At 37.9% G+C, this 25,465-nt stretch overlaps 1 protein-coding gene across 6 annotated transcripts in view; it reads right to left on the bottom strand.

The window, feature by feature from the left end:
• Positions 1–25,465, bottom strand: part of Gapvd1 (GTPase activating protein and VPS9 domains 1) — a 259,607-nt gene that overhangs the window by 122,112 nt on the left and 112,030 nt on the right. For all 6 annotated transcript variants that reach the window (XR_010881386.1, XM_067275441.1, XM_067275443.1 and 3 more), the window contains exons 11-12: positions 11,674–11,899; positions 3,752–3,863 (exon numbers count right to left, since the gene is read on the bottom strand). Coding sequence is in view for 5 of the 6 variants with exons in the window: in XM_067275441.1 (XP_067131542.1) it covers positions 3,752–3,863; positions 11,674–11,899 (338 nt within the window). In the remaining variant the exon portion in view is untranslated. The remainder of the gene's footprint in view (positions 1–3,751; positions 3,864–11,673; positions 11,900–25,465) is intronic.

Here is a 25,465-nt window from a genome sequence, read left to right as displayed (position 1 = left end):
GGGCATTCGTCGCAAACTACACTTCAACCCGCACAAAACTAAGGGCATTATATTCACAAATCCCCACAAGCCCAACCTCTATAAAAGGATCCCTACCATAAAAATGGATGGCCACTCCATAAAAATCAAGAAGACATTAAAATACCTGGGGGGGGGTCACTCTTGACTACCATCTTTCCTGGGAACAACATATTAGACACACCTGTGACATAGTCAGTCTTATTTTTCATTCTTTCTCCAGGGTGGCCAAGAACTGCTGGGGCTTAACTTCAGAAGCCATGGGCATAATCTATGATACTATCTTCGTCCCCATCATTACCTACGGATGCGGCGCCTGGGGGAATGCTGTCACCAAATCCCACCCTCGCCAGAAACTTATCTCTGCTCAGAGGACTGCCCTATTACACATTGCTAAGGATTACCGCATTACCTCCAACATCAGCCTCCAGGTCATATGCAAGAGGCCACCGATAGACAAGGTCATTAAACTCTATTACGATATTTGGAACATCAAATGGGACAAGAATATTAACACTAGTATAGGTGATATTCAGGCTGATGTGCTCGAACGTCCCATCGACATTAGCAATGCACCTTACCCGAACAATATTACCAACTTCTCCCACACTTTCCTCTCTGAGCCTTCTATTAACATCTACACTGATGGCTCCAAGGCTGGTAATCAGGTGGGATGCAGCTTCATTGTCTATCAGAATGATACCGAGATTTTCCAACGTAGGGCGAGGCTGTTTGGCGGCTGCTCGGTCTTTCAGTCTGAACTGCTTGCCATCAAGCTGGCCATCGACTGGTGCTCCACAAATTACCACAATGTAAACATTGCTCTTTACTCTGATAGTAACTCTGCCATCTCCCTCCTCAGCCGTAGGAACATGCACCCCATTGCTAGGAAAATCCAGAAGGTCTCAAAAAGTCGGATAACTCCATCTGTATTAATTGGGTCTGGGCCCACCAAGAAAACATCGGCAATGAAAGGGCCGACGCTCTTGCTAAATCTGCTGCCACCGATGATACACTTCCTATTGAATATAACAAGCTAAACTTACAGACCATCGAAAAACTTTTGTGGAATAATCTACTCGCCAGCTGGCAGCAAGACTGGGACCTAGCCCAAAACATTACTTATCAATTCTTCCCAGACATCTCGGCAATTTACTTCTACAAGTGGATTACCCCGAATTTTCAGCTCACTCAGTTCTTATCAAACCACGGCCAATTTAATGCCTACCTAAGATGTTTTGTCAACCCTCAAAATAGTGGCATTTGCCCTACTTGTAACACCCAGGACGGCAGCCTGCACTACATCCTGGACTGTGCAATGCTGGAGCCTGAGAGGGCACTTCTCCGTATCCTGGTAAACTACAAGCAAGGCCACTGGCCTCAGGACCACTATGAATTCTTAAACGACCTAATTAATGATAAAGAAACTTATGACCAATTTATTCTCCTCATCAATCAGTACAATAAGAGGACAAACATCCCCACGCGCAACTCTCCTTCAAACTAACCATCATCTTTCTTTCTTGTTCACAGTGTAATTACTGTAATCTTTTGTCGTCGTCTCTATTTCTCTGTACTCGGGTATATTTCTTTTTATGGCATACGGCATTATTCATTGTAATACCGATATCCCGTCATTGTATGCAATCTTGGTAACTGCAAGCATCAGTATGTTCATTTTCTGCCAAGGTTTGGCACTCTTTTGTATATATGTACATTAGCTTAATTGTATCTCTGTATACTGTATTCCTATATTGTCCCATTATTCTATAAATCCTACCCAACGTGTACATCATTGTATCCTCTGCAATTATGCCTATTCTGTATAGTAACCAACATATCCTCATGTTTTGTACACATTACTAATTATATATACTTGATCCTTTGTAATAATTTCTGCATTTCTGTTCCAGCTATGCCTAGTGGTGCTGGACATGCATTCTTTTCATGCGTTAATAAAATAATTGATTGATTGCCAGCACCAGCTATGCTGGACCTATCTGTATTGTTGGTGGCATTACAAGAGCAGACCAGTCAGTTGAAAAACATGAAAGAACAGCAGGCACGTCAACTGAAGGAACTGCATGCCACAATTAGCAACGATTTAAAGGTAATCAAGGAGCAGGTCCAACGGCATGAGGATCGAATTGCCAAAGCTGAAGTGAAGATCACAGACGTTGGGAAAGCTTTGGTCAAGCGCACATCTGAGATTGGGAATGCCACTCAGGTTATAGCCATGCCGGCAGGACGTGGATTTAAAGTACCGCCTTTCAACAGGGACATCTTCATGGTCAGCTTATAAAATTCAGTTTGAAGCCGTGGTGAGGATGAATGGATGGACTAAAGCACAGACCATGGCAGCACTCACGTTGGCTCTTCACTTTTGTTAACTGAAGAAGGCTGTTAAAAACGGTTGAAAACGTTTTTATTTTTATTTATTAAACAATTTGCTGGATAGTTAAAGGTGGCATTTATTTATTTAGTAGATGTACTGTACACACACAAAATACTTCATAAGTATTAAACAAAACCTATTTGTTTGATAAAGCTAACATCAATGAACATTGATATTAGTGTCAAAATATTCTTTTTTACTACCCAAATACAGTCGACTCCCAGATAACTCGACACCGTAGGTTAATTAGTCAGTTTTCTGTGGTCCTGGCCGACTTACACAGGCATTAATGTTATTAATCTTAAAAAACTGTTTACTTGACATCGTTTGACTCGTCACCACTGAATAAATCAACATACTTTTTCTATTTCACACTTTTTAGACATCTAATAAGTCGACTCTCCTCCTAAAAAAATGAGTTCATATCGTACAATAAGCTGTGTGGTGTGAACTCATTTTTCAGGGGGGAGTCGACTTATCAGAATTCTAAAAAGTGTGAAACAGAAAAAGTATGTTGATTTATTCAGTGGTGATGAGTTAAACGATGTCGAGTAAACCAAGTTTTTTAAGGTTAATAACATTAATGCCTATGTAAGTCGGCCTGGACCACAAAAAATGACTATGTAACCAACAAGTGTCAAGTTATCCGGGTGTTGACTTATGCAGAGTCGACTGTAGTATCTTTAATGTAAAGAATGTTTTCCAAAACAAACTAATACTAAAAAAAATATTTAAGTTGGAAAAGCAAAGATTCTGCAAAAAACATAAGCTAAATATCACTGCTAAGGTCAAAATTAAAACTGAAACAGATTAACTTGAAATAAAATGAACACCATACAGATTTTTCTAGCAAAAGGAGTTTGGAGAATTTTGAAATTTTGTAGTTTGAAACCTTAAGCAAGTTTATAAAATAAACCGAGAATGTTTATTACACAAACGCCTTTTGGGGTGTATGTTGTTCATTTTATTATAAATACCACTACATTTTTTGGACACTATTTAAGCCACTTTTGTCTTAAAAACTGAAAATTGATACGGTACAAATCAAAGATTAAGTATATTGCTTCTTAGGAAAGCCAAAATGTATATTTAATAAAAATTATTTTTGACAGTCATTCTCATCTTTCTTGATTTAGAAGTACAGTACATAAAACAGAGTTTATTATATTCAAACTGAAAATGACCAAAATCATTTATTATTATATAAATTTTGGCTTTTGTAAATGAGCAAAGTAATTTTTGATGCTATTTCTAATCCATTACCATTTAATTTTGATCTAAATTACTTTTGATAAATGTGATTATTGGTATTTCAGAATGAAATTTAAAGACACTTACTATTCATGTTGCTCCGTGTTCACCGATAAAGGATCAAACATTTTTACAGTCTCTTCACTATTTAAAAATTCATTATTTCTTTTAATAATTGCATAATGACGAGTTGATGTTCCTAAAGGTAAATATATTTTTTCCATTTAATAATGATTTTAATGTAAAAAAGACATTATTATAAAATTCATCCAATAAACAGAGCATTAACAATAAATACACCACACTAACCTTATAATGCTTTGCAGTTATTTTGGAACCTAACACAAACCTTTTCCATCCACCCTAGGACCGTCTTCAGGTGGAGGAAAAGGTTTATGTTAGGTTCCAAAATAACTGCAAAGCATTATAAGGTTAGTGTGGTGTATTTACAATTATTATTTTTAGAATATCAAAAATATTTGTTTAAAAAAGTTCTGAAATAAGACCATAAAATAAACTTAAAATATTGTGTATTTATATAAACACACAGATAGAGACAAACAAGTGGAGCATATCACTGAGTACCTGAGAAGTCAATCAATTTCCATAAGATGGATCAAAAAGCTTGAAATATCCATTTAAAAAGATGTGTTCTCATAAAAACACACTACTTCCACCACTTAAATACCTTAGATGAATACAAAGAAAACAATACTGAGTCCCTGGTTCTCTTCAGAAAAAAACTCATCAAACCACTCTAAGGCATATCACAAATCTCCATCTTCAAGTTTACGTGCCTGTGTGGACATTTTGGATGTTTCCTCCCATGAAAAATGTTTAGAACACACAGCATGTGGCCCTCCTTTGTGTATATCATAGAACCCAACACTGTTCTTCCAGTACCTGCTGAAACACAATCTTGAACAAGTCAAGTCAAAAGTTCTGAAGGTTCAATAGCCCTATTTTACCGTGATAATAACTGCAAATGGAAGTCTTCCAAAGAGCCTGTAAATCTTGATTTTATCTTGGAAAGGAAATCACATGGTTCGAAACAGATTCACATAACTAGATTACAGAATTACTTAATTTTAGCAACCTCAGAATATATTCAACAAAATAACAAACACACTAACTTTATGTTTCTCCCAGCAGGATGGAAAGATTAATGCCAATGTGAAAAAATTAAGATAAAACAAATGTGTTTGATTTATTCCTAAGCTGTGCTTCAGATTGATAAAATTGCTTTGATTTTTGACGATAGAATGAACTGAAAAATTTGTATAAATTCAAATTTTAACTGATCGGGTGTTTCCAGTTTTAGTTGCTGTAATAAGTCTTCATCTTGTAAGATGAAGAAAATAGTTCAAAATATTTATTTGTTTCTGCCTGAGGACGACGCCTGATTGGCATTCCATAAATTACATAAAGTATTTTGGGGTGGGTAGGGGTCAAGGATTTCTTACGATTTCTTACTCAGGGGTAGGGAGTGATAGATCTCGTCTTAAGTAATATTCTTATTTTTTGATCTCGTTGAGTGGTGGAGTTTTGAATTTGGCTTTAATTGGGCAGTTTCTGTTAACAATGCTCATTGTACTAATGTCGTCTCATGTGACGTGATAGAATAATAAATGTAAAAATGCAAAAAATAAACTTGGATGATGTTTACCAAAGATTCTTCAAGTCATATAAAAAAGCACATGCCGACAAGTAAAGTGATAACGTTCAAAAAAATGCAAATCTTGTATGGACCAAATCAAAAGCTCAATACAGTACTGATATGAAAGGGTTTACTACTTTTACTCAACATATAAACCATTACAACATTTGAGATAAAAATAGAAAAGTTGGCTTATTGCTGTATTTTAGTAAGTACCTTACTAAAATATGACAACAAGCCAACTTTTCTATTTTTATGTAAAGTAAAATAATGAACCCTTTCATATCAATGCTGTATCGAGCACTGTATATTAAGTTACTTTTTATACTTTTTTGCTTTCTTATCAATAAAGTGTTATAAACTTGATATATATTATATATATAATTATTATTTTTTTTTTATGAAACAGAATCATTATAACCTAGTCAATCAAAGAAAGTCTGAAATAGTTGCAAAAATAATAACTAATTCAGCCCCTAACCGAGATGATAACACTCCTCTTCCTACTGCAAAAAGCATCAATGTTAAGACTACTGTTGAAAATAGTATAGCTTCACTAAAAGCTCATAAAAAAAACATACAAAGCTCCAGCTGAAGATGAGGCCGCTAAAAAGTTACAAGTTTAAAAAATAAATTAAACACTCAGCTTTCAGCTTGACATGCTAATCTAGGAGGAGACACATCACTGAATGATATTAAAAAAACCAAAAATGAACTAGGTATAGCCAAACAGAATTTGATTAAAAAACACAACAAAAAAATGCCAATTACCAGCAAAAATTAAGAGCTGCTCAAAAAAACAAGCTGAAATCAATATGTGAATCTAATGTGGCTGCAGCTTCAATTTTAAAATTAATTAAAAAAAAAAAAAATGCTGGGAGACCACACATCAAAAAGGAGCAGCCAGTTTTGTTAAAAACTATTATGGAAATAGCTTCTTTCAGAGGTGCAACACACTATTGTCGCTGCACAGATGAAATAAGTGCATCTAAAACTCTCGACAGGTTGCATACAAAGCTTTCAGGAGAAGGTTTCAATTTATCTAGAAGCGCTACATATTTGCGACTTCTGCAAAATTCTAATACCATCGAAGGAGAAAAACACACAACAACCGCTCCCATGAAACTATGCTGAGCTCAAAATGACAACCATAACGCTCATCCTGATAGTTGGTTTTGTACAGCCTCGATACGTGCTTTAGAAGTGCGAGCTTCTGCTCTTGGACCAAAACAAGTTGCATTTATTTCACAAGATGATAAGGCACGGGTGCCTATTGGTCTAAAAGCGACGCAGAAGCAATCACCTATCCTATTGCACATAGAGTATAGAGTAAAGCTTCCCAATCACAATTTTATTGTATCAGAAAGACACAAACTCATCCTATCAGTTTAAGCAGGTATAGTGATTAATAAACTGCAAAGACTGGGAGATCCTGAAGCAGTGAATTACTCAAGGCCAACTTATATTGCTGTAAGTGGAAAACACAATAAATCAACTGCTACTAGCCATGCCACAGATTTTGAGCACCTATTGGAGCTGAAAAAATTTGACAGTATAATAAAAATTAACAATCAAATGAAGCCAGTAGATGAATGGATGCCTGAAAAAGATGTTGAGAGTACAGAATCTCTTGAATTAAAAAAAACAATAAAGTTTCTGAATCAAACGCTTTGCCTGTGATTGAATTGCTTGAAAATTGGCTGAAAGATCCATGAGCAAGTGAAAATTGAAATTAGTACAAAAATGAATATTATGACATTGATTAATGATGATGATAATAAAAAGATTGTTAATACTTAAAAAATAAAGTTCTTAAAATAAATTGTTCATTCAAATTCATTAAATTTTTATATTTTTAAATTTGTTCGCAAAGTCTTTTATAAATAATAGTACATATTAATTAACTAATTAGGGTTTCATAAAAAAATTTTTTTTTTGTTAAAATTCTTCTATAAAATCATACCTAAATATTGTGTAGATAGATAGGGAAGGGAGGGGGAATCAAAAAAAATATTACAGTTTCTTGCACGGGTGGGTGGGGGTCTAGAATGGCTGAATCGCCCTTAAATAATTTATGGATGGCCCCTTATAATACATTGAAATCACTAGCGAATAAACTGGTATTTATACATAATTAATGCCTTTTGTGATAATTTATTTTCTTGTTTAAATAAGTCTTCTATAACAATGTATCATGAAGAGCCTGCCATGCATGAAAAATTTGTTTTTCTTCTTTAAAACTGATAAATGTTCCTTGCTTTTCTATTTTAAAGATTTATAGCACCTCCAAAAGCTTGAGATGTTCTGCTTTGTTTCTTTTTTTAATTAATCTTACTTCAGCACTTCAAAACCGTCATATAGGACCAGTTAAGAATTTTAATTAAATATGTTAAAGACAAACATGTTTCATCTACATCTAAGATCTGCTTCAGACTTGTTTTTGTTCTCCATTCTATATTAAAATCTTAGATGTAGATCAAAAACATTTGTGTTTAACATATTTAATTAAAATTTTTAACTAGTCCTATATGAAGGTTTTGAAGTGTTTGTTTTATTCACACAACAAGTGTTGTAAAGTAAATTTTAATCTTGCTTGTTGTAAGTCAGCTTGATTATTATTTTCACTAGCATGTATCGAAAGGGCAGTGGACTGTCTTTTATCTTCTATATCCTATTTGTGTTCCATTCTCCATTTTTTAAGTGACCTCTTGGTTGAACCTACGTATATTAGGTCCTTTTAAATTCTTTCGTCTTTAATTGGTATTCTATAAATCCCAAGGGCTCTTTGATAGTCATTGGGATCTTGTCTATTTCATAGAAGCTTAAAAATATGTGGGTTCCTTTTATATGTTTGTTTATTTAGCTCTAGTTTAAGACCCAACTTCCATATACTGTATATATTTTTCATGTATCTTTAATAAGTGATAATTTTACATTGTTAAACAAAATACAGGTTTGATGTATTAATGTATTGTGTGTGTGTACACATGCACTGTTCAGACATTCTGGTTCTGTTGCTTTTGTCTTGTGCATGCAAACTAATTTGTAAATTAACCTCCTCGGGTAGCCATGTGTTTTAGATACATCCACTATGCATTCTAAAACTGCCTTTTTATGTTCTACTTTATTATAATGGGTGTAAGTCCTCCTTATGAGGGCTTTAAAAGTAGAGATTTTATATCCAAATGGGTCATTAGAATTGTGTGTGTAACTGAACAAAATTTAGCTTATAATATACATCTGTATCAAAAACATTGCTATTAAAATAAATTGAAATATCTAAAGAGTGATGGTAAGTTATAAAAAATTGACACACAAAACTTCTAACCATTGTTTTTAGTGTTAAAGAACGCCGAATCCTCAATTTTAACTTTGTGTGTCAATTTTTTAACTTACCATCTGTTCTAATGAAGTTAATTCAAGCCATTATACTGTGATTCTCTGAGGTGTAAAAAAGGATGTAAGACAGACTCGAAAATTTAATAATTTTTGTAAATAGTCATAATTCAAATTTAATTGAAGATATCCTGGGGTGTTATCATGTGCGCTTTTATGCAAATAAAAAAATAGTTTATAAGAGGAACCGAACAATATTCCAGATGTTAAGAAATGACAAAACATCTTTAGACAGGAGCCTGGTTCCAGGCATACACAGAATACCGTTGCATGATAACAGGCTGCAAAAGGAACTATATTACAGGGTGACAATAATTAACCCGTACAAGTTTTTTGCATCGTAAATTTATTAAAAAAATAAAAATTAGGAAAATAACAGTAGATAGCAGTGACAATACTTTATGTATTAACCAGATTTTCAGCCGGTTTCAAAGTGGCCTCCTTTTGCCTTGATGCAGAGCCCCAAACGTGTTTTGAAATTCTTGGCGATGGGCCGCAGCTCTTTTGGAGACAATTTGTCCCACTCCCGGCGCAAGGATTGCTTCAGCGACTCCAAACTTTTGTGGCGCTTAGTGCAGGCCCTGGCCTCCAAAATGGACCATACGCTGTAATCCATCGGGTTCAGATCCGGTGAGTACGGTGGCCATTCCACAGACGAGATGAAATCGGGAAAATGAGCCTTGCACACTCCTGAGTCTTCTTCGCCCTGTGTGTCGGCGCCGAGTCCTGCTGAAACGTCCATTTTGCACTGACAAAATGCTGCTGAGCCCACAGAAGTACCACAGCGTCGAGAATGTCATGGTGGTACACATCTTGATTGATTTTGGCCCCTTGATCGACGAAAACAAGGGGTGTCTTGCCGCTCGCACAAATTCCGCTCCAAACCATGACTGACATTGGATTTTGTGATGTTCGATGACGGCTGAGCTTCCAGGAGCCCCCGCGGACCAGTTCCTGTCATTTTGATGGTTGTACGGAGAAAAGCTTCTCGTCTGTGAAGAGAATGCACTCCCATTGTCGACCTGCGGCCCGACGCTTGAGTTAACGGGATCTTTGGAGTCTCACGCACTTGTTTTCATCGGTGAGGAGCTGAACCTTTTGGAACTTGTAGGGCTTGAGTACGAGTTCCTTTTTTGCCATTAACCGCACCAATTCGCGATTGATTCTGATCTCACGAGCAATTTTTCTCATGAAGACCTTCGCATGTCAGTCAACTCGCTTTGTGATGATCTTGCGTTTCCTAGACGTGTTGACAGTGCGCTTTCTTCCACGTCCGGGACGGTCACCATTGTGGCCAAGCTCCTTGAATTGCCGAACTGCATCTGAGACTGTCATTTTGGGAACACCAAGCAAACGAACAATTTCACATTGTCGTTTTCCTTGCCGGAATAGCTCTAAAATTGCACAACATTTGTTCGCCATCCTTAAATAAGTAAAAAACTAACTCTTATTACAACGAAAGCACATCTACATGCACAGGAAATCACGGAGAATTAACACAACAGTATACAAATTAGTGACGTAAAAAAATTCAGTTGCAGCATTGCTACAAACTTTGTACGGGTTAATTATTGTCACCCTGTATATAGGAGCCACAAAACGATCATTAACTGAAAGAGTGAAAGAACACAAAAAAAATATAAGATATGAACAACCAGTCACGGCTTTAGCAAATTACACAATCGCAGATCCAACGGAGGTTTCGATCAAATGGGGCAATGCAGAAGTTATACAAAAGGTTGCAAGCAGATGACATCTAAAATATACAGAAGCCTGGCATATTCATAAGTACAATATAAAAGAGCAAACTATAAATTTTCGGGAATCGTATAAAATCGCATCGGCATGGAAAGTGGCTGCTTTGCAAGTATAAAAGAACGAATGGATTTGCGCAATTGAATCTGCGAAAGTTTTTAGGTTTTTAAAAATGTTCTAGAATTTCTGTTTGGAAAAAAAGTTTTGTTTGATCCTGACAAAGGTCAGTTAATTTGACCGAAAACGTTTGGTATGTAAACAAATTGGACTGCATTTTAAAGGCTATTTGGGTATTTTGGTTTATTATAGTAAGAGCAGTCAGAGATATAGTTAAAAAGTGATATTGCTCATCTAACTAACATGCATACAATTCATCTTTGTTTTATCAACATGAAATTAAAAAGACCTGTTTTGTCAAAAAAAAATTACATAAGAGTAAAATTGGTCAGGTAAATTCTAGATCTAAAAAAAAATGAACTACCAAGACCCACAAAGGCCGTGAAGTCTGAATTGAGAAATATCAAGTAAGAATGACTTTGTCAAGGGCTGCAGAAAGAAACAGCACCATAATGTCAAGCTCTATTTGAAGCTTTTCTGAATTCTTCAATCTCTACTTTCTCATAAAAAATATTTTCTCTTGCTTAACAGAGGAATTTCTAGTAAATTATAAAAACTGTGATGCAAGATCCATTATGTGGAAGGCACTAGTAGATTTGAACTAGGATGATAAAGTATAGAGGTGGGCAATATTGAATATATTATAATATGTAAGTTTACGAGTTATGTATGTTATTTGTTAAGATTATTTTATTTTTATTTTTTATTCTTTATATTTAAATCCAACACATACATGTAAATTTTCAGTGTTCAAATACATCAACATTGTCGATTTTTGGTTTTGGTTTGTATATTTATATTTTTTAAATCGATGTAGAAGTCCGATGTGCTCAGGCAAATGTTCAAAGTTTGTATAGCATTAATATAAGAAATGCAACATGTTCCAGATGACAGCTTTTGTTTTTATTTTTAATTTGTAATCTGTTTTTCTATCCTGAAGAAGTTCATTTAAAATGACTAAAAACATTTGGAAAATTAAAATCATACGACATTTTTAACATATGAGTAGTAACATTGTAGATTAATGTGGAACAAACTTTGATAGCATTTTCTAATCAATATTTCTACAAATTTAACCTCTTACCATGCAAAATTTCTGTACCATCACTCAATTCTCTGAGATCAGGTCTATTTATTTCAGAAAAGTGTTCCCCTTCAATTTCTGACCTGGTCGTGTCATCCGATCTTGCCACACTACTAGTGTCATCAGTATCTAAGTCTTGCAATCTCTCTGTATCCGAAGTTAATACATCCATACTCCAAGCATCACTTTGACTAGCAGTTTCCGATACATCTAGTAGGCCGGGAGGCTAAACAGATTTAAGTATTTTAAAATTTCAAAATAAATTCAAGTGTTCAAAATTCAAATGACATATAAGTATCACATTTCAAAATAATATAATGAGAAAGATGTTTCACAAAAATAGAATATTAAATACATAATGCACCTTTAATTTTCCAGTGTTTGTTCTGTGTTCAAACAAGTACTTTCCATCTTTTTAAAAAGACTGTCTTTGAGTTTGATAAATATTATACATTATAGAAATGCATTGTACAATAGTTATCACACAAATTTATCAAAAAATGTTAAACATTAGATATTGAATTAATAAATATATGTGCTTTCAAACAATTAACATGTACATATGACACTTAAAAATTATTTAAACATTAAATACTTTGAGACAACATCACACCAACTATTTTACTGATACAAGAGAAACATTCACATGAAGAGGCATAAAGCAACATTAAAATAATTGTTTTATTTTACTGTGAGTGCTTTCGACATGTCTGTAAACGTCGTCTTCAGGCAGAAATAGAATTAAATAAAATTTCCGAACAAATTTTTTTAAAAATTAGAACAAAAACAACATTAACTGCATAGAACATACGTTTAAAATAAGAGAACTTAAAACATTAGATTTAAAAATGTGTGTGTAACATCGTCGTGCATGCGCCCTACTGCAGAAACAACAAGAATGGCATTGGCTGTTTAGAACATAATGCAAAACTTAGAATATTAACTTAAATTTGCATAACATCACCACACATGCATTTCAGAGTGCAGAAAACAGGAACTGCAATTAGCCGTTTTTAACAATAAACTTAAAAATAATAAAGCTTAAAGTATTGATTTAAATATGAGTAATATCTTTGCACACGTGCCTTACTGCACAGAGAAGGCAGGGATATAGAAACAGATTTAATGCAGGTGTTTTATCAGTTTGTACAAACTGATCCAAATCCCAGGCAACTCAAGGGTGGGAGAGTTGCAAGGAGACAGCAGTGTGGTGAAGAGGGCCTCCCAAATGTACAGTACACCAAACTCCTTTCATCACAGCACTTGAGCATCACCACATGATCCCAGAGTGGGGTGTGGTGGTGCTGTACAACCGACTTGGACAGTTCAGTGTCACAGCTGCCCCCTGCGACAGAATGTTGGTATTCTGCTATACGACTGAACAGCATCCTGGTGGTCGCCCCTATATAGTGGATGTGTGCCCCCGATACTGGGTTTTCCAACAGAATGGAATATATGCCAGACTTTTCTAGAATCGAAACCACATCCTGATCATTACATAAAAACCTCCTCAGACTAGGGTGCGGGGTAATAGTTAAAAGTAAATTGTTTTGTCTAAAAATACAGCAAATCTGGGCTGTAAGGCTACAAAACAGCAGAGAATGGTGGACTATTGTCCAGTCCCTTGGGCTACATAAGGTAGTTACTGGGAAAAGAGATCTTTTAACTTTGTTTAGGATATAGTTATATTTGGTGATGCCATATCCTGCCGCACGTACTGCTGTGCGAATGATCCCCAACTCAAAGTTGGTAAAATATTGTGTGGAAGGCACCAAAAAGGCCTTTCTGATCAAAGGGGCTATGGCCGCATTAACATACTATTGGGGCTGAAAGAATGGGGCAGGGATAATTGAAGGAATGCTACCAAATTTGTGGTATATAAAGAATGTCAAGCCTCCCTGAGACTTGGAGATGTCCAAGTCTAAAAATGCAATTTTTTCCCCAATTTCTTTCTCCCAGGTGAAGCTGATGGAGGAGTATACATTCGTAAGGTGACGTTCTAATATCAGGAAGGAGTCCTCCGTATCCTGCCATGCCAAAAGAATGTCGTCCACATACCTCAAGTATATTAAGGGGTAAGCTATCATGAGAGGGGATTTAAAGACCCTGTGTTCAAGATGTCTCAGTTCCGCTAATACAGCGGATAGCGGTGAACCCATCAGTACCCCTTGCTTTTGCAGATACATCCTCCCATTGAAACGGAAGTAATTGTGCTCTGTGACGAAGAGTAAGGCTTCTCGAATCTGCAAAACCTACTGAAACCCCTCTTTGATAAGTAAAGTATTGGCAAGCATCACTGCCTCGAAATACGGTACAGAAGGATATAATGCAACAACATCCATTTTATAGAAGGTGTATGTATCAGGGGACAAACCACCTAACGTAGTGGATAATGTAGCCTTAGCCGTGACAGACAAGGGTGTGACTTGGGAGGAGGAGGGAAGCAGCTCACAAAGCAGCTTAGCAAGTGCTTTTTCAAGAAAGTAGGTGGGGTGGGACTTCTTGTTAACCAATGTCCTCAACAGCCAGCCCTCTTTGTGTGTTTTGGCTTCAAAGAAAAGTCTGGGGCAAAATAATTTACTTTTAACTATTACCCCGCGCCCTAGTCTGAGGAGGTTTTTATGTAACGACCGGGATGTGGTTTCGATTCTAGAAAAGTCTGGCATATATTCCATTCTGTTGGAAAACCCAGTGTTGGGGGCGCACGCAACCACTATATCGGGGCGACCACCAGGATGCTGTCCAGTTGTACAGCAGAACACCAACGTTCTGTTGCAGGGGGCAGCTGTGACACCGAACTAGTGGGCCCTACTCATCGATAGGGAAGACGTGTTAAATTGTGCTCTGTGTAATTTTTGTGATTGTGCCGGAAGTATTAACCGCATTACATCTTCGAGGATACTATTGGAATCTACTCTGGATTCTGGTTCAATTAGCATACAGTAAAATATATATATATATTGTTACTGTATGCTAATTGGGGAATAGATAATTAATTTTTAATTTCGTAAAATTCGATCGGGTCTAGTGGGAGGGCTTAATCTCTGAGGCGGCACAAGGGGGTTTGTTAGAAGTTAGCTTAGTCAATAATGTCCTAAAAGAGGGTAGCAATTCGTTTAATGTTAATCGAATTATAAGGGTTTGGGTTTTTGCAATAGGGATTAATTGGTACATTTTAACTTTAGGATGGTTATAACTTTATTCTTTCATGTTTACTGTCAAGTTATTATGTTATAGGACATTATAATGATTAGTTTTAAATATTATTAGTGTATAATTATTTTACACCAACACATCTAGGTGGGATCTAGACATGTTACATTTCAAAACTGTTAGGATAATAAATTACAAGGGGTTGCGGAGGAGAGTGTTGAGCAAAGGGGAGTTGTGAGGCAGGACAACAGTTCGTGACGGCAAGAAAGGCGAAAGGTCAAAATTACATCACGAATTTAAACTTTCGTTTATTTAATTATTATTAGAATAGTATTTTGGAGGATAAAGGGTATTTCTTATTACCTATTCCTGTTATTTTGGCAACCAACCAACTTTGCTTTCTCCTCTGTCTTAGCTGAATTACTCCATCTCGGACAGAGTCTTTTGGCCACCAGGCATTTTTTCTCACACAAAACGCAGTACACTACCCTCTCATGGTCGGTTGATTACACTTTCCACATATACTGTTCTCTCTTCTGTTCACCATGAAGAACAAAGCTCTGTCTGAATTTTTGGAGAAGGCATATCACATAGCCAATGAAGTTAAGGGCTTTTGCGCTGAGAAGAAGGGGAAAAGATCATGCTCCACTCAGAATAAAAACTTTATAAATGACCAATCCAGAAGATAATAGACCTCGCAGCCAGCACCATAGGGGATTGCTGTAAACCAAACGTAAACCCTGTTTGCTCTGGGAAAAACCAACAGTTTGTTCTGTCTGGGACCTCTGACCTCGCATTAGGGAGAGGAACACCAAGTCAAAAAAAAAAAACAATAAAATTCTGAATGCTGAAGCCACTACTCCAATGCCCATCTTGCACCCTCCCACCACTTGTTTCGTAACTAAAACAGAAATTGAGGGTTTTACCGGCAAACTTAATAAACTTCTCTACGAAGACCTCCCTGCTATCATGGGAAAAATGAAGGACAGTGCTTCTAGCCACAGCCCACGGTCTTCTACCACCAATGATGACAAACAGCAAAGTGCCAGCGATGTCAAACATCTAAACATCTAACTCAACAAAATCAACAATAAATTGGACAGGATCACAGTGACCAATGAGAAAATAGGTGACAACATAGACTATCTTGTTGATCAAATGGATCTTGAAGCACCATTATCTCAGATGGAGGGCCTCTCCAATAAATTGGGGAAGCTCCTGGAAGAAAGCCCCATTCAAGAAATACTGGAAAATCAACTTAGCACAAAGGCTAAAATTAAAGAGATCTGCACACAAGGCCCCTGTGTGAACAGCATCGACAAATCCTACAGCACAGTGCTTAAATCAGGAAAAATAGTTGAATCCTCTGGTAACACTGACAGACCAAAAACCGGTACGGAGGTCCTCCTTCTGAACAACAAAGGAGAGGAAGCGAGCTATAATAAGCTCAGGAGACTCCTTTTTGAGAAGATCAAGCCATCTAGGCTCCGGATTGGGGTTGACAGAGTCCGCAACATCGGAGGTGGGGGAATTGCAATCGAGATAAGAAACACCAGTGATGCTGACTAGCTTGAGAAACATATCTCCAAGAAAATTCCACAAATAACTATTAAAAAGCCAAAGAAGCGTTTGCCTCACGTGACTTTTTATTCAGTTCCTGTTCAAGTGACCCGGGAGGAGCTACCTTTATTTATCTATCAGCAGAACGAGTTCCTGAGCAAAATATATTCTGAAGACGAGTTCAACGAGGCCTTCAGAGTCAAATTTACTATGGGCAAGAAAGGGAAAGACTTTACCAACTGGGCTGTGCAGTTTCGCCCAACCTGTGGAAAAGGCTTCTGATTCTGGGGAAGATCTCTGTGGAATGGTCCAAATGCAGGGTCTCGGACTTCTGTCCGGTCCTGCAGTGCTACAGGTGCTGCAGATTTGGCCATTCGACTAAGTCCTGTAGCCAGACAGTGCCAACATGTAGTCACTGCTCTGGCAAACACTTCTACAAAGACTGCAAACATAAGGACAAGCCAGCTAAATGCTGTAATTGCACCCAAGAGAAAGCAGCTAACTCTGAACACAACGCACGCGACAGCACATGTCAGGTTTATACTCGTATCAAAAACAACGTAATTAATAGTACTAAATATGGACCAACTCAGTAATAAAAGTATTCATCTCCTGCAATACAATACCGAAAGAAGTATTGCTGCGACCTCAATCTTAAGCTCCAAGATCAATGACTGCGACTTCATCTTCTGCCAGGAGCCCTACTGTGTGTGTAACCGCCCAGCTTGTCTCCCAACCACTCGCACCATCTTTAATGGTACCTCAGAGTATCCCTGGGCAGTCTCTATCGCCCCCAATGAAACTTGTCCCTTCTGCACCACAGCAACATTAGCTCTCAGTGCATCTGCTGCTCTGAGATCATTGTCAATGACAACAGGCTCATCCTAATCAACTTTTACTGTCCGATGAGTAATGACATCGACGATTATCTGTCTTCACTACAAAACTGCATGGACATCTTCAACAATGTCTTCTACATTCTTGCAGGAGACACTAATGCTCACTCCCCCACTTGGGGAGGTGACAACCTAGACCATCGTGGCTGAAGATGGGAAAACTTCTTTGCCCGCAATGGGCTTCTTGTTGTTAACAATCCAAACTCCCCTCCCACCTTCGTCTTCAGCCAGGGACATAGCTGGATAGATGTTAGGGCATGTTCCCTGGGCTGTTATTTCACTATTTCCGACTGGAAGGTTCTCAACGACTCCATAGATGATCATGCAGTTATTACCTTCAATATTAACACCACCACCAATGACAATATAAGGCACCGACGTCTTAAATACAATCTTAGGTCTTAATCTGAAGACCTACCTCCATAATAACTTGATTGACTGTGTCCATCCTGACCCTCAGATTACTTGTGAGCGCATAGAGGGCAATATTAATACTATTGAGAAGACCTGCAGCATCTTTATTCCGAAATACATGAACACTCATAAGCCCGTGCCTTAGTGGACAGAAAACCTGACAATCCTTCGCCTAGAGAACATCAGGCTGCAGAAGAAATATCAGACAAGTCACACTGAGCCTCGCTGGACCAACCACAAATTGCACTACCTTCAGCATCTTCAGAATTATAAAACTGAGATTAAAAAAGCGAAGCGAACTTCTTGGACTCATTTCTGCCAATCGGCGACTAAAAACCCTTAGGGTTTTATCACATGCTATGCCACCAATAAGCTCAAAAGCAGGTCCGTCTTACATTCCTCCACTCCTTGCAAGGACTTTTTCCAGGCCGCCAACCGGAGGATGGATCAATTCTGCCTGGAGGATAACTTAGATCAGGAGACTGAATATCATCATAAGATTCAGACTCTGATATCAAATGCAATTAGCATCCTCGATACTCCACGCTTCCAGCCACATGAGATCAACTATGCCTTCGCCAATCTTAATAGCAGGAAGGCTCCTGGCTGCGACGATATCACGCCTGAGTTGGCAGAGAAGCTTTGGAATATAATCCCTGAGCACCTGATGCATATTTATAACACCAGCCTCTCTCATGGAATCTTCCCCAGTAACTGGAAATGTGCCAGAATTGTTCCTATTCCTAAACCTGGGAACCCTGAGGAGAGCCATCCCATCTCCCTCCTGCCAGTTCTTGGCAAGGTGCTGGAGAGATTGATCACTAATAGACTCCAATGGCACCTGGAGAAGAACAACTTTCTGCACAGTAACCAGTTAGGTTTGAGGCCACAGCGCTCGACTGCAGATGCTATTGAAGGCGTCATCAGCAGCGTTAACAACCTCCTAGGTAGCTACAAGTATGTGATGGCCATCAGCCTGGACATTGCAAAGGCTTTCAACAGTGCCTGGTGGCCCTCTATTCTTTACCACCTTAGAGCTATGGAACGTTGTATTTGATGATTTCCTCCGCCCAGAGGAGGGCCCTGCTGCGTATTTGCAGAGCCTATTCGACGGCTCCAACTGCTGCCCTGCGAGTTATTGCTAGCAAACTCCCAGTGACATTACATTTGGAAATTGCGGTTCAAAGATGGAGAATGAGGAAGGGCCAAAACATCCTTTTAAACGGTGTAATATTTGACAATATCGAGAGTACAAATAGTTGTACCCTTTCTGTCCCTCCCTATGATTGGCCATACATTGGAGGTCAACCCTGGCCAGATCAGTCCTTCAGTGTCTTTACTGATGGATCGAAGAACAATGATGAAGTTGGATGTGCGTTTGTAGTGTATCATGGCAACCTGGAAGTGTCTAATTTCTCTGATAGACTGGGCAATACTTGCTCTGCGTTTCAGGCGGAACTTTGGGCAATCCTGAAAGCAGTCAAATGGAGTAACGAGGAGCTAAGTAATACCAACATCAATCTTCACAGATTCCAGTTCATCACTTCAGGCTATGCACAACTTTAACTGGGGCCATCCCATAGTCAACGAAATTCTCCGGGAAATGACCAAAAACATCAATAGGTTTTCGGTGGTGTGGGTCAGAGGGCACGCTGGTGTCCTTGGAAATGAGAGAGCGGACGAGCTTGCCCGCGCCGCATCTGTCTCCAGCGGCACACCTACCTATACAGCAACTCCCCAAAACTACATAATTTCCAGCCTAAAGGAGAATGCAACTGAGTTATGGCAGGGTACATGGAACCTGCGGACCAACAGCATTACAAGGGTTTTTTTCCCCACAGTCTCAGCTAGTAATCATCATTATATTGAACATAGAACAACACAGTTTTATACCGGGCATGGTAAATTTAATAGTTATCTCTTCAGGTTCAACAAAACAACTGAACAGAATTGTGAACTATGCAATATACCAGATGGTGCCAGGCACTATCTGCTGCAGTGCCCGATGTTGGACGACAAACGAAGCGCCATTCTCTCCCTGCTGCCATCCAGTGGGAACTGGCCTCAGGACCTACATGTGTTGTTACAAGACAACAACCTTTTTCAGGCTTTCAGGGACCTTGTCACCTCTTACTTCAGAAGGACTATAGTTAATTAAGTATGATGCTGTGAAGACAGTTTCCATTGCCAAGTGACAGTGGTGTTGTGTCTTGAAGATACTTTTAATTTAAATTACTAATTGTATGCATTGAATTGTTATCATAACCCCTGTATGTTATTTTGCTGTGAGTAATCATTCCTGTTAAGACATCACCGTCAGCTTTGATTATGTTATCAATGTTAATGTAGTTTCATCGTGCTGTATATTTGTACATTTATTTTCTGTTTATATTTCGTGATAAGACATCACTGTAGGACATGTTGGTGCTGCGATTGTTGCTGTAAATGTTATTTGCTGTATAAACTATACCGATGAGCAAAGTATTATATTGTAAGACATCAATGTATAAGTTGTTTATGCAGTGTACTCAACTGTGGCTTCCCCACTGATGTATATCTGTACATAATTACTTCTTTATCATCGTTGATAAGACATCAATGTAACTAGTGTAATACTTTCTGTTTTCCACCCCAGTGATGCCTAGTGGTACTGGGGCTTTTTAAATAAAGAGTTTTACAAAGTGAAGTTTTTACAAAGTGATGATTTCCTCCACCAAAATTTTAAGCAACATGACATGGTGGCCTATGCGGATGATGTCCTGGTGCTGCTGAGTGGACGTTCTCGGGCAGAACTGGAGCGCAATGGAAACCACATATTGGAACAAGTCCTCGATTGGGGAACCAAAAATAAGCTGACATTCAATGCTGCCAAGACCTGTGGCATAGTATTTAATAAGCAAGGGCAGCCCAATCTGTACTGAAGAGTGCCAACTGTCAAGATGGGCGATCATTGTTTTCGCATAAAGAAAACTATTAAGTACTTGGGAGTTGTCTTAAACTTTCGCTTATTATGGAATACCCACACCCAGTATATTACAGATCGCACCAGGAAAATCTTCAATGCTCTGGCAGGCATGGCAAGGAAACGTTGGGGCCTGGCAGCCAAAGCCCTTGATGCAATATATAATCAGATTTTCCTGCTGATCACTACATACGCTTGTGGAAGGTGAGGGCATGACATCAAATTGCATATCAAAAGAAAATTTATCGCGGCCCAACGAAGAAGGCCCCAACGAATTCTTCAAATTACCAAGGCGTATTGCACCACCCCAACGCTTCTTTACAAGTTTTGGCAAAAAAGGCACCCATCAATAAAGTGATAGCCCTCAACTCCAAATTGTGGCACATAAAATGGGGTCAAGATATCTATACTGATAATTACTGTATTAAACATGAAGACTTGGAAACCAATGTGAGCTTTGCCAATTCTAGGCACCCAGCGACTCCTTGCAATATCTGTTTCGACACCTCTAACCAGACTGACCTCCATATTTTCACCGACGGATCTAAACCGACTTGAACATGGGCTGTGGCTTTGCTGTTTTCAATAATGATGAAGAAATTGCTACGGGCCATTTCAAGCTTGGAGAGCACTGCTCCCTCTTCCAGGCAGAACTTCTTGCCATTAGAAAAGCCATTGACTAGTCAAATGATAACTACACTACTAAGGAAATCACTATTATTATAGACAGCACTTCTGCAGTGGCACTCCTTTAGGCCAAGTCTTATCATCCCATTGCCACTGGCATTCACAAAGCTGTTATCCACTCTCCCAACCATTTTCACATCAGCTGGACCAGAGCTCACCAGGGCACCCACGGTAATGAGAGGGCGGATGCCATTGCCAAACAAGCTTCCACTGACTACTCCCTGCCCTTCTCTCATAATAAAATTAACATCAGGGCCATCAAAGGCATCCTTTGGCAGGATCTCCTTGCCTCTTGGCAGGATGAATGAAATCATAACGACTCCATCACCTTTAACTTTATTCCAGATATAAAGGAATTCCTGACTCTTAAGTGGTACACTCCCAACCACCATCTTTCTCAGTTTCTGACCAACCATGGTAGGTTCTTTACTTACCTGGCTAGGTTTAAAGGGACAACTAACCCTTCTTGCAACATCTGTGGAACCTCTGATAGCAGCACTCACTACACCCTGCAGTGCTCGCTTCTGGAGTTGGAACGACTCCACCTCAAGACGACCATCGAGACCCACAACAACAACTGGCCCCCTCAACATCTGGACAGTCTTCTTAAATATAAAGACACCTACAGTGTCTTTTTCCACCTTATTTCTGTGTATTTTAAAAGAACATCTGTACCTGCCTACTGAATTCTTGGCAACGGTTAGTGGCGATTCTCATTCTACTCCTCAGCATGTTCTTCTAGCCTCTGCTTGTGTATTGCACAATTCATTGTAGATTTTGTAAATATTTGTAAATATTGCAGTTTATTTCTCTTTATTTTATCATATGTATTTGTATTGTATTTAACTGTACACTCAACCTTGTTTTTGTGCGGTCTTTTATTGTGCAATTTTTTTATACATGCAATGTGTTTTGTGCAATTATTTTTGTGCAGTATACCAATTTGATTGAAATTCATATACCGCACAAAAAAAATCGCACAAAAATAGACCGCACAAAAACAGGTTTAAGTGTATTTTATCCCACTTTTTTTTTTCTTTTATCATAACTTTGTTTTACATTTTAATTCTCATGTATAAATTTTAATAATCTTATCTTTGTCATGTCATTGCACTTTGAGTGTATCATTGTATTATTATTATTTTTTTCCCCTTTTTCTGTATTCTTGTTTTTATTTACACTGTATACAATATTTTAATTTGCTGTATTGTATTGTTCCTATGTATTGTAATCTACACTCTTATCTAATGTATCTTATCATTTGTCACGCTTGTATCCGGTTACGTTATACTACGGTATCGGGAATGTACCTTTTTGGTATTTTATTCAATAAATAACTAACTAACTAACTGTGACACGAACTGTCCAACTCAATTGTACAGCACCACCACACCCCACTCTCTGGGATCGTGTGGTGATGCTCAAGTGCTGTGATGAAAGGAGTTTGATGTACATTTGAGATGCCTTCTTCACCACACTGCTGTCTCCTTGCAACAAGGCTCTATAGAATTCTATACAAACAGTCAAACATCTTTGAACATCCTTAAAAACAGGAAAAAGCATACAGGCCTCTCACTTGACCTCATCAAAGCGGCAAACGAATTGGGGAGAGTTCAGTTCAGTTCAGTTATTTAATTAAAAAGATACCAAAGGTACATAACCGGTGCCGTAATACATAACCGGATGAAATATAACAGAGTTACAATAAATATATGAGTTACAGATATGTAAATTATTTAACCAGAATAAAGCATAACATCAACTACAAATATAGTGACATGTAGACAAAAAAAAAAAAAAAAAAAAACAAGCACAGAGCACAGACAATAACAAACATAGCACGAACAATTTTATAAACTAGAGGCGTCTTCGCCGAGACGGTAAACTTGCAATAATTGTTTGTAAAATTGCGTCGTCTCTTTGCTGCATATGGACTTTCTTTAGCGTCAGTTCCATTTGGTCCAGTTATGTTTGCAGCTATTCGTACCTTTCTCTTCAATATTGACGTCAAATTCTACAATTCTATTTCATTCACGCATCTCACTATCGTTTTCGATGCGTATTTGACGTGAATGATTGTCACACTCTTGAAGCACTCTTGAAGTACTCTTGAAGCGTTCTTGAAGCACTTTCTTGGCACTTTTGTAGGACTCTTGTAGCTCTTTTAAAGTAGTTACTAAGTATTTAGATGTGAAGACGATGAATACACGGTGAGCTAGAGTTAACGAAATCCAGGAACACACAATATGGCTGTTGGCAAAGAATGAGATCAAATTGATTGATGATAGAAGTTAAGATAGAAGTAGAAGCAATGCTTCTACCTATATTGTATTGCAGGAAGCTAATTTAGTCTTAGGCTGTAATTCCATAGTCAGTTCTATTTATTAGATTGGTTTTGATTCTCGTGTATACCCTACAAGAACTATCTCTGGCATTATGCCCAGCCATGGTGTGTTCATGTCTACAGTTACAACATACCGGAGGTTGGTCTATATTTGTGCATTCGTTATAGGTATGTTGACCAGAGCAGTGGCTACATGTGGGCATCTCTTGGCTGCACATTGCTGTGGAATGGCCATACCGACAACACCGAAAGCATTGGAGCACTGGGCAAAAATCTGTTGTTTTACATTTTGACCATTGAATTGACAGTTTTTCTATCTTTAAAAGTTGATTTCTTAGACTAGGTGTTACCTGAATAACCCAATTGTTGTAATATTTATTTTTCCTTCCCATTCTGAATTTCGCCCTGAAAGCCTCGTTGAATTCCTCTTCCTTATATGTTTCACTGATAAGGTCATTTTGTCTGTAAATGTACAATGGTAGCTCTTCCCTAGTAATCTCAGTAGGAACTGAAAAAATGGCCACATGTGGCAGCAATTTCCGAGGCTTCCTTATCAATAATTGGGGAACTTCTGTAGCTATGTGCCGCTCAAGCTTAAGAGCGTTTTCAGGGTTCCCAATCTCTATAGCAACTCCTCCACCTCCAATGTTTCTCACTTTGTCAATTCCAATACCTAACTGCGATGGTTTGACCATCTCAAATAATATCTGCCGCACTTTATTGCAACTTTTCTCGCTGTCTTTACTGTATAGGAGAAGTACCTCCCTGTTTGTTCCTAAGTGTCTCAGTCTTTTATCAGTGTTAAAAAGCTTGCCGTTTTTCAGAGCTTGACTATAGTTTCTTTGTGGAGGAGTGTCTGTGTGTCTGTATGATGCCAAGTTCTCCAGTTTTTCTTGAATGTATGTCTGATTTTTAAGAATTTCTGAGATGGGGGCGTCAGGCAAGGCCGCCCCAAGGCCACTCAAATTCTCCTGAGTTGTCTTTAGAACAACTTTATCTTTTATATTAATCAGTTGTTCCTGCATATGTATTTGGTTGTTAATGATGTCAGAAATTGGGCCTTCGTTCCTCAGCTTATCAAGGCTTTCCTCAATTTTTTGAGCTTTCGTTAAGATGGAATCCACATTTAATTTATTCATAATTTTTGTAGAATGTTGAATAATTTGGGCATTAATTCGATTTCCAGTTTCTCTTAATTTATCTGTAATAACCTTATCTGTACTTTCTGTAATTTTTCTTTCTATCGCAGATATTTTCTCTAATACCTCTCTCTGTATAACTGCCTGATTCCCATCTCCTACAGTTTGAATGAGATTATGTTCAATTGCGTCCAGTTTTCTTAATATGGTACCCTGAATATCAGAAATTTTTCCTGTGTTAATCATTTCAGTCAAATCAGACTTGGTTGCCAATGTATTAATTCTATCTATAAAAGGCTCCATAGATTTCATTTTGTCAAATGAGGATTCGGCAGAGTCAATTAATTTTTGGAATTGATCTAAAATAAATTTCATGTGTGATGTAACATGAAATTTACCATTCGGGTTATTAATGGCATATGTTTTAACTTCGTCCATGATACGTTTTGCATCCTGCGAAAATTGTTCCCTAATGTATAATTCCATCCCAATATTAAATGTCTAATTATATCAATAATATAAAGTGCAATGGGAATAAATTAGAGCTAATAAGTAGGACTATAAATATCAGCTCCAATAAAGACTCGAACTTCCGGTTGTTCTTATACGCTCTATGGCAAAAAATCAATGACCGTAG

This window comes from Centruroides vittatus, unplaced genomic scaffold, assembly GCF_030686945.1.
Source record: "Centruroides vittatus isolate TY-2023 unplaced genomic scaffold, ASM3068694v2 contig_620, whole genome shotgun sequence".
NCBI classification, from domain to species: Eukaryota; Metazoa; Arthropoda; class Arachnida; order Scorpiones; family Buthidae; genus Centruroides; species Centruroides vittatus.
This window is presented reverse-complemented; position numbering and strand designations above follow the sequence as displayed.